General features: G+C 48.5%; 1 protein-coding gene across 1 annotated transcript in view; it reads left to right on the top strand.

Moving 5' to 3' along the window:
• The first annotated feature begins 918 nt into the window (after window positions 1-918).
• Window positions 919-11,518, top strand: part of LOC138365943 (uncharacterized) — a 53,215-nt gene continuing 42,615 nt past the window's right edge. The window contains exons 1-3 of the mRNA XM_069326654.1: window positions 919-942; window positions 2,583-2,768; window positions 3,787-3,967. Coding sequence (XP_069182755.1) covers window positions 919-942; window positions 2,583-2,768; window positions 3,787-3,967 — 391 coding nt within the window. The remainder of the gene's footprint in view (window positions 943-2,582; window positions 2,769-3,786; window positions 3,968-11,518) is intronic.

Here is an 11,518-nt window from a genome sequence, read left to right as displayed (position 1 = left end):
CTCTGAGGGAAGATCATTATGGGGCAAACAATCCCTATAACAGAATTAACTTGAACCCTGGTGACATAGTTCTGGTGGATAGTGATGGACCACACTCAGAGTGGCCTACAGGTCAATTAGTCTCTGTTCATCCAGACAGGCAGGGCATCTTGAGAATAGTGAAAGTAAAATGCCGAGGCATCACTACTCTCAAAACTTTAGAGAAATTAGTACCTTTAGAACTGGCCAGGAAAGAAGACTTGCAACGACTTCCAGCACCTGATACGCCAGTACGGGACATACGTCCCCAATGGACTGCTGCACAACAATGTAAACTCAAATTAAAGCAGCACTATAATTCTGAAGGAGAAGAATAAGTGATCGCAGTCCTTACTGGGACTTCGACCCGTGTTCTTCCCCCCCCCCCCCCCCCCCCCGGAATTATGTCGGAAATCCGACACACATACACACACACACACATAACATAGTATCACCCTTTTTTCGTTTTCCCTTCAGGAAAGAAAATGGGATATCCCGTGACGTCATAGACAACACGTATATTTCAATGTTCTAATGATGTTTATAGAATAGTTTTGTATCTAGATTTAACAAAAAAGTAATCAACAAGACTGAATATAATTATTAACACCAAAATGTAGCTAGGTTCCTTTGTTAATGTAAAATTACTTTGAGAAGTGAACCAGGCTGAGGGCGTGGCCCCAAAGAGAGACCGACGCTCCCACTCCACAACAATAACAAAACAGCCCTACTCTGTGCTAGGCTTTAGAGCTGGTGAAATCAACTAGACACCCCAATTACGTGTCAACAACCAGCAATACAGCCTATTAACATCACAACAACGACCGTATCCGGCTTATCAAGTATTGTATTTGAAATTATAGTGTACACATATTTTGGTTTATAAATAAGTCGGTCACGATGTATGAAGAAAACAAACACAATGTACGTGTACTCCATTACAGCCCTCACATTTCATGTCATACCTGTAATTGATATGTTTAGGGAACTTTGATTAATTCCTTGCATCCCATACAGGTAAATTGTGATAGGAGCACCAAGAATCTGTGCAGACAGTTGGTCCATACACATAATTAACTACTTGTTTGCCAAGCCTAGTACTCCCCACCGGTAGCCATTACGTGGCACAAAGAGGCAGTGCCACACCCATCTTGATGCTTCACCTACACGCCTTAGCAGGCCCCAACAACAGGCTCAGCTAAGCCATTTTAGTATAGTAGTATTAGTAGTCATAATTAGTAATTATTACTAATAGATTAGACCACCATATGTGGTATGATATAATGATAAGTGAAACACCACATGTGGTATTATAATATTATAAAGGGTAAACAATTGGTAGTTTAAGAAGGAGCCATCTCAAAGTGCTTGAGGCTACCAATTGTCCCCCCCCCATAATGTGAGATAATTTCAGGCAGTTTACAAGTACATACAGTTCACTCAATTAATTCTTACTTACTAAGAAAAATAAATAAGACAGAACTTTATCTTATTAAAGTCTATTTAAAAAAGAGAATAGCTGCCTGGAGTTTCCCCACAAGTAGTGTTATGGAACAGAGTGACGCCACCACTAATAGTGTCATGAACAGATTGACGCCGCCACCAATAGTGTCATGAACAGAGTGACGCCGCCACCAACATTGTTATGGAACAGAGTGACGCCACCACTAATAGTGTCATGATCAGATTGACGCCGCCACCAATAGTGTCATGAACAGAGTGACGCCGCCACCAACAGAGTTATGGAACAGAGTGACGCCACCACTAATAGTGTCATGATCAGATTGATGCCGCCACCAATAGTGTCATGAACAGAGTGACGCCGCCACCAACAGTGTTATGGAACAGAGTGACGCCGCCACCAATAGGGTTATGGAACAAAGTGACGCCACCAACAATAGTGTCATGAACAGAGTGACACTGCCACCAATAGTGTCATGAACAGAGTGACGCCACCACCAACATAGTTATGGAACAGAGTGACGCCGTCACCAGTAGTGTTATGGAAAAGAGTGAAGCCGCCACCAATAGTGTTATGGAACAGAGTGACGCCGTCGTCTATACTGTTATGGAACAGAGTGACGCCGCCACCAATAGTGACATGAACAGAGTGACGCCGCCACCAATAGTGTTATGGAATAGAGTGACGCCGCCGCCTATAGTGTTATGGAACAGAGTGATGCCGCCACCAATAGTGTTATGGAACAGAGTGACGCCGCCGCCAATAGTGTTATGGAACAGAATGTCGCCGCCACCAATAGTGTTATGGAACAGAGTGACGCCACCACCAGTAGAGTCATGAACAGAATGTCGCCGCCACCAATAGAGTTATGGAACAGAGTGACGCCACCACCAATAGTGTCAGAAACAGAGTGACGCCCCCACCAATAGTGTCATTAACAGAGTGACGCCACAGCCAATAGTGTCATGAACAGAGTGACACCGCCACAAATAGTATTATGAACAGAGTGACGCCGCCACCAATAGTGTCATGAACAGAGTGACGCCGCCACCAATAGTGTTATGGAACACAATGACGCCACCACCAATGGTGTCATGTACAGATTGACGTCGCCACCAATCGTGTTATGGAACAGAGTGACGCCGCCATTAGTAGTGTTATGGAACAGATTGACGCCGCCACCAATAGTGTTATGGAACAGTTTGACGCCGCTTCCAGTAGTGTTATGGAACAGAGTGACGCCGCCGCTTATATTGTTATGGAACAGAGTGACGCCGCCGCTTATACTGTTATGGAACAGAGTGACGCCGCCACCAGTAGTGTCATGAACAGAATGTCGCGGCCACCAATAGTGTTATGGAATAGAGTGACGCCACCACCAATAGTGTCAAGAACAGAGTGACGCCGCCTCCAATAGTGTCATGAACAGATTGACGCCGCAACCAATAGTGTCATGAACAAAGTAACACCTCCACCAATAGTGTCATGAACAGAGTGACACCGCCACCAATAGTGTCATGAACAGAGTGACGCCGCCACCAATAGTGTTATGGAACAGTTTGACGCCGCTTCCAGTAGTGTTATGGAACAGAGTGACGCCGCCGCTTATATTGTTATGGAACAGAGTGACGCCGCCACCAGTAGTGTCATTAACAGAATGTCGCCACCACCAATAGTGTTATGGAATAGAGTGACGCCACCACCAATAGTGTCATGAACAGAGTGACGCCGCCACCAATAGTGTCCTGAACAAAGTGACGCCGCCACAAATAGTGTCATGAACTGATTGATTCCCTAACCAATAGTGTCATGAACAGAGTGACGCCCTCACCAGTAGTGTCATGAAAAGAATGTCGCCGCCACCAATAGTGTTATGGAACAGAGTGACGCCACCACCAACACCTTGAGGTTACCTTGAGGTGCTTCCGGGGCTTAGCGTCCCCGCGGCCCGGTCGTCGACCAGGCCTCCTTGTTGCCGGACTGGTCAACCAGGCTGTTGGACGCGGCTGCTCGCAGCCTGACGTATGAACCAATAGTGTCATGAACAGATTGACGCCGCCACCAATAGTGTTATGGAACAGAGTGACGCCACCACCAATAGTGTCAGGAACAGAGTGACGCCACCACTAATAGTGTCATTAACAGAGTGACGCCACAGCCAATAGTGTCATGAACAGAGTGACACCGCCACAAATAGTATCATGAACAGAGTGACGCCGCCACCAATAGTGTCATGAACAGAGTGACGCCGCCACCAATAGTGTTATGGAACACAATGACGCCACCACCAATGGTGTCATGTACAGATTGACGTCGCCACCAATCGTGTTATGGAACAGAGTGACGCCGCCACTAGTAGTGTTATGGAACAGATTGACGCCGCCACCAATAGTGTTATGGAACAGTTTGACGCCGCTTCCAGTAGTGTTATGGAACAGAGTGACGCCGCCGCTTATATTGTTATGGAACAGAGTGACGCCGCCACCAGTAGTGTCATGAACAGAATGTCGCCGCCACCAATAGTGTTATGGAATAGAGTGACGCCACCACCAATAGTGTCATGAACAGAGTGACGCCGCCTCCAATAGTGCCATGAACAGATTGACGACGCAACCAATAGTGTCATGAACAAAGTGACACCTCCACCAATAGTGTCATGAACAGAGTGACACCGCCACCAATAGTGTCATGAACAAAGTGACGGCGCCTCCAATAGTGTCATCAATAGAGTGACGCCACCACCAGTAGTGTCATGAACAAAGTGACGCCGACACCAATTGTGTCATGAACAGAATGACACCGCCACCAATAGTGTCCTGAACAAAGTGACGCCGCCACAAATAGTGTCATGAACTGATTGATTCCCTAACCAATAGTGTCATGAACAGAGTGACGCCCTCACCAGTAGTGTCATGAAAAGAATGTCGCCGCCACCAATAGTGTTATGGAACAGAGTGACGCCACCACCAATACCTTGAGGTTACCTTGAGGTGTTTCCGGGGACTTGCGTCCCCGCGGCCCGGTCGTCGACCAGGCCTCCTTGTTGCCGGACTGGTCAACCAGGCTGTTGGACGCGGCTGCTCGCAGCCTGACGTATGAACCAATAGTGTCATGAAAAGATTGACGCCGCCACCAATAGCGTTATGGAACAGAGTGATGCCACCACCAATAGTGTCAGGAACAGAGTGACGCCACCACCAATAGCGTCATTAACGGAGTGACGCCACAGCTAATAGTGTCATGAACAGAGTGACACCGCCACAAATAGTATCATGAACAGAGTGACGCAGCCACCAATAGTGTCATGAACAGAGTAACGCCGCCACCAATAGTGTTATGGAACACAATGACGCCACCACCAATGGTGTCATGTACAGATTAACGTCGCCACCAATCGTGTTATGGAACAGAGTGACGCCGCCACTAGTAGTGTTATGGAACAGATTGACGCCGCCACCAATAGTGTTATGGAACAGTTTGACGCCGCTTCCAGTAGTGTTATGGAACAGAGTGACGCCGCCACTTATATTGTTATGGAACAGAGTGACGCCGCCACCAGTAGTGTCATGAACAGAATGTCGCCGCCACCAATAGTGTTATGGAATAGAGTGACGCCACCACCAATAGTGTCATGAACAGAGTGACTCCGCCTCCAATAGTGCCATGAACAGATTGACGCCGCAACCAATAGTGTCATGAACAAAGTGACACCTCCACCAATAGTGTCATGAACAGAGTGACACCGCCACCAATAGTGTCATGAACAAAGTTACGGCGCCTCCAATAGTGTCATCAATAGAGTGATGCCACCACCAATAGTGTCATGAACAAAGTGACGCCGACACCAATAGTGTCATGAACAGAGTGACACCGCCACCAATAGTGTCCTGAACTAAGTGACGCCGCCACAAATAGTGTCATGAACAGAATGACACCGCCACCAGTAGTGTCCTGAACAAAGTAACGCCGCCACAAATAGTGTCATGAACTGATTGAATCCCTAACCAATAGTGTCATGAACAGAGTGACGCCCTCACCAGTAGTGTCATGAAAAGAATGTCGCCGATACCAATAGTGTTATGGAACAGAGTGACGCCACCACCAATACCTTGAGGTTACCTTGAGGTGCTTCCGGGGCTTAGCGTCCCCGCGGCCCGGTCGTCGACCAGGCCTCCTTGTTGCCGGACTGGTCAACCAGGCTGTTGGACGTGGCTGCTCGCAGCCTGACGTATGAACCAATAGTGTCATGAGCAGATTGACGCCGCCACCAATAGTGTTATGGAACAGAGTGACGCCACCATCAAAAGTGTCAGGAACAGAGTGACGCCACCACCAATAGTGTCATTAACAGAGTGACGCCACAGCCAATAGTGTCATGAACAGAGTGACACCGCAACAAATAGAATCATGAACAGAGTGACGCCGCCACCAATAGTGTCATGAAGAGAGTAACGCCGCCACCAATAGTGTTATGGAACATAATGACGCCACCACCAATGGTGTCATGTACAGATTAACGTCGCCACCAATCGTGTTATGGAACAGATTGACGCCGCCACCAATAGTGTTATGGAACAGTTTGACGCCGCTTCCAGTAGTGTTATGGAACAGAGTGACGCCGCCGCTTATATTGTTATGAACAGAGTGACGCTGCCACCAGTAGTGTCATGAACAGAATGTCGCCACCACCAATAGTGTTATGGAATAGAGTGACGCCACCACCAATAGTGTCATGAACAGAGTGACGCCGCCTCCAATAGTGTCATGAACAGATTGACGCCGCAACCAATAGTGTCATGAACAAAGTGACACCTCCACCAATAGTGTCATGAACAGAGTGACACCGCCACCAATAGTGTCATGAACAAAGTGACGGCGCCTCCAATAGTGTCATCAATAGAGTGACGCCACCACCAATAGTGTCATGAACAAAGTGACGCCGACACCAATAGTGTCATGAACAGAGTGACACCGCCACCAATAGTGTCCTGAACAAAGTGATGCCGCAACAAATAGTGTCATGAACTGATTGATTCCCTAACCAATAGTGTCATGAACAGAGTGACGCCCTCACCAGTAGTGTCATGAAAAGAATGTCGCCACCACCAATAGTGTTATGGAACAGAGTGACGCCACCACCAATACCTTGAGGTTACCTTGAGGTGCTTCCGGGGCTTAGCGTCCCCGGGGCCCGGTCGTCGACCAGGCCTCCTGGTTGCCGGACTGATCAACCAGGCTGTTGGACGTGGCTGCTCGCAGCCTGACGTATGAACCAATAGTGTCATGAACAGATTGACGCCGCCACCAATAGTGTTATAGAACAAAATGACCCCGCCACCAACAGTGTTATGGAACAAAGTGACGCCGCCACCAATAGTGTTATGGAACAGTGTGATGCCGCCACCAATAGTGTCATGAACAGAGTGACGCCGCCACCATTATTGTCATGAACAGAGTGACGCCGCCACCAACAGTGTTATGGAACAGAGTGACGCCACCACCAAGAGTGTCATGAACTGAGTGACACCACCACCAATAGTGTCATGAACAGAATGACGCCACCACCAATAGTGTCATGAACAGAGTGACACCGCCACCAATAGTGTCATGAACAGAGTGACGCCGCCACCAATAGTGTTATGGAACAGAGTGACGCTGCCACCAACAGTGTTATGGAACAGAGTTACGCCGCCACCAGTAGTGTCATGAACAGAATGTCGCCGAAACCAATAGTGTTATGGAACAGTGACCCCACCACCAATAGTGTCATGAACAGAGTGACACCGCCACCAATTGTGTTATGGAACAGAATGTCGCCGCTACCAGTAGTATTATGGAACAGAGTGACGCCGCCACCAATAGTGTCATGAACAGAATGACGCCACCACAAATAGTGTTATGGAACAGAGTGACGCCACCACCAAGAGTGTCATGAACAGAGTGACACCGCCACCAATAGTGTCCTGAACTAAGTGACGCCGCCACAAATAGTGTCATGAACAGAATGACACCGCCACCAATAGTGTCCTGAACAAAGTAACGCCGCCACAAATAGTGTCATGAACTGATTGAATCCCTAACCAATAGTGTCATGAACAGAGTGACGCCCTCACCAGTAGTGTCATGAAAAGAATGTCGCCGATACCAATAGTGTTATGGAACAGAGTGACGCCACCACCAATACCTTGAGGTTACCTTGAGGTGCTTCCGGGGCTTAGCGTCCCCGCGGCCCGGTCGTCGACCAGGCCTCCTTGTTGCCGGACTGGTCAACCAGGCTGTTGGACGTGGCTGCTCGCAGCCTGACGTATGAACCAATAGTGTCATGAGCAGATTGACGCCGCCACCAATAGTGTTATGGAACAGAGTGACGCCACCATCAAAAGTGTCAGGAACAGAGTGACGCCACCACCAATAGTGTCATTAACAGAGTGACGCCACAGCCAATAGTGTCATGAACAGAGTGACACCGCAACAAATAGAATCATGAACAGAGTGACGCCGCCACCAATAGTGTCATGAAGAGAGTAACGCCGCCACCAATAGTGTTATGGAACATAATGACGCCACCACCAATGGTGTCATGTACAGATTAACGTCGCCACCAATCGTGTTATGGAACAGATTGACGCCGCCACCAATAGTGTTATGGAACAGTTTGACGCCGCTTCCAGTAGTGTTATGGAACAGAGTGACGCCGCCACCAATAGTGTCATGAACAGAATGACGCCACCACAAATAGTGTTATGGAACAGAGTGACGCCACCACCAAGAGTGTCATGAACAGAGTGACGCCGCAACCAATAGTGTCATGAACAAAGTGACGCCGCCACCAATAGTGTCATGAACAGAGTGACACCGCCACCAGTAATGTCATGAACAAAGTGACGCCGCCACCAATAGTGTCATCAATAGAGTGACACCGCCACCAATAGTGTAATGAACAAAGTGACGCCGCCACCAATAGTGTCATGAACAAAGTGACGTCGCCACTAATAGTGTCATTAACAGAGTGACACCGCCATCAATAGTGTCATGAACAAAGTGACGCCGCCACCAATAGTGTCATGAACAGAGTGTCGCCGCCGACAATAGTGTTAGGGAACAGAGTGACGCCACCACCAATAGTGTCATGAACAAAGTGACGCCGCCACCAATAGTGTCATGAACACAGTGACGCCGCCACCAATACTCTTATGGAACAGAGTGACGCCGCCACCAATAGTGTTATGGAACAGAGTGACGCCGCCACCAGTAGTGTTATGGAACAGAGTGACGCCACCACTAATAGTGTCATGATCAGATTGACGCCGCCACCAATAGTGTCATGAACAGAGTGAGGCCGCCACCAACAGTGTTATGGAACAGAGTGACGCCGCCTCCAATAGATTCATAAACAGAGTGACGCCGCCATCAATAGTGTCATGGACAGAGTGACGCCGCCACCAATAGTGTCATGAACAGAGTGACACCGCCACGAATAGTGTCATGAAGAGAGTGACGCCGCCACCAACATTGTTATGGAACAGAGTGACGCCGCCACCAGTAGTTTTATGGAACTGAGTGAAGCCGCTAGCAATAGTGTTATGGAACAGATTGACGCCGCCGTCTGTACTGTTATGGAACAGAGTGACGCCGCCACCAATAGTGTCATGAACAGAGTGACGCCGCCACCAATAAAGTTATGGAATAGAGTGATGCCGCCGCCTATAGTGTTACGGAACAGAGGGACGCCGCCACCGATAGTGTTATGGAACAGAGTGACCCCCCCACAAATAGTGTCATGAACAGAGTGACGCCGCCACCAATAGTGTTATGGAACACAATGACGCCACCACCAATTGTGTCATGTACAGATTGACGTCGCCACTAATAGTGTTATGGAACAGAGTGACGCCGCCGCTTATATTGTTATGGAACAGAGTGACGCCGCCACCAGTAGTGTTATGGAACAGAGTGACGCCACCACTAATAGTGTCATGATCAGATTGACGCCGCCACCAATAGTGTCATGAACAGAGTGAAGCCGCCACCAACAGTGTTATGGAACAGAGTGACGCCGCCTCCAATAGATTCATAAACAGAGTGACGCCGCCATCAATAGTGTCATGGACAGAGTGACGCCGCCACCAATAGTGTCATGAACAGAGTGACACCGCCACGAATAGTGTCATGAAGAGAGTGACGCCGCCACCAACATTGTTATGGAACAGAGTGACGCCGCCACCAGTAGTTTTATGGAACTGAGTGAAGCCGCTAGCAATAGTGTTATGGAACAGAGTGACGCCGCCGTCTGTACTGTTATGGAACAGAGTGACGCCGCCACCAATAGTGTCATGAACAGAGTGACGCCGCCACCAATAAAGTTATGGAATAGAGTGATGCCGCCGCCTATAGTGTTACGGAACAGAGTGACGCCGCCACCGATAGTGTTATGGAACAGAGTGACCCCCCCACAAATAGTGTCATGAACAGAGTGACGCCGCCACCAATAGTGTTATGGAACACAATGACGCCACCACCAATTGTGTCATGTACAGATTGACGTCGCCACTAATAGTGTTATGGAACAGAGTGACGCCGCCGCTTATATTGTTATGGAACAGAGTGACGCCGCCACCAGTAGTGTCATGAACAGAATGTCGCCGCCACAAATAGTGTTATGGAATAAAGTGACGCCATCACCCATTGTGTCATGAACAGATGAACGCCGCAACCAATAGTGTCATTAACAAAGTGACACCTCCACCAATAGTGTCATGAACAGAGTGACACCGCCACCAATAGTGTCATGAACAAAGTGACGCCGCCACCAATAGTGTCATCAATAGAGTGACACCGCCACCAATAGTGTTATGAACAAAGTGACGCCGCCACCAATAGTGTCATGAACAGAGTGACGCCGCCACCAACAGTGTTATGGAACAGAGTGACGCCACCACCAATAGTGTTATGGAACAGAGTGTAGCTGCCACCAGTAGTGTTATGGAACAGAGTGACGCCGCCACCAACAAAATGAACAAAATGACGCCGCCACAAATAGTGTCATGAACTGTGTGATTCCCTAACTAATAGTGTCATGAACAGAGTGATGCCGCCACCAACAGTGTTATGGAACAGAGTGACGCCGCCACTAATAGTGTCATGAACAGATTCATGACACCAATAGTGTCATGAACAATAGTGTTCATGACACCAATAGTGTCATGAACAGAGTGACACCGCCACCAATAGTGTCATGAACAAAGTGACGCTGCCACCAATAGTGTCATCAATAGAGTGACACCGCCACCAATAGTGTTATGAACAAAGTGACGCCGCCACCAATAGTGTCATGAACAGAGTGACGCCGCCACCAACAGTGTTATGGAACAGAGTGACGCCACCACCAATAGTGTTATGGAACAGAGTGTAGCTGCCACCAGTAGTGTTATGGAACAGAGTGACGCCGCCACCAACAAAATGAACAAAATGACGCCGCCACAAATAGTGTCATGAACTGTGTGATTCCCTAACTAATAGTGTCATGAACAGAGTGACGCCGCCACCAACAGTGTTATGGAACAGAGTGACGCCGCCACTAATAGTGTCATGAACAGATTGACGCCGCCACCAATAGTGTTATAGAACAGAGTGACGCCGCCACCAATAGTGTTATAGAACAGAGTGACGCCGCCACCAATAGTGTTTTGGAACAGAGTGACGCCACCACCAATAGTGTCAAGAACAGAGTGACGCCGCCACCAATAGTGTCATGAACAGAGTGACGCCGCAACCAATTGGGTTAAGGAACAGAGTGACGCCACCACCAATAATGTTATGAACAGAGTGACACCGCCACCAATAGTGTCATGAACAGAGTGACGCCGCCACCAATAGTGTTATGGAACAGAGTGACGCCGCCACCAATAGTGTTATGGAACAGAGTGACGCCGCCACCAACAGTGTTATTGAACAGAGTGACGCCGCCACCAACAGTGTTAAATTTGTCAAATATTAGGGGGACTCCCGGTTTGCCTCCTGCCTTCTCATACGGGGGAC

Source organism: Procambarus clarkii, chromosome 18 (genome assembly GCF_040958095.1).
Source record: "Procambarus clarkii isolate CNS0578487 chromosome 18, FALCON_Pclarkii_2.0, whole genome shotgun sequence".
Taxonomy (NCBI): Eukaryota; Metazoa; Arthropoda; class Malacostraca; order Decapoda; family Cambaridae; genus Procambarus; species Procambarus clarkii.
Note: the sequence above shows the minus strand (reverse complement) of the source record. Positions and strands in the feature narration are given on the sequence as shown.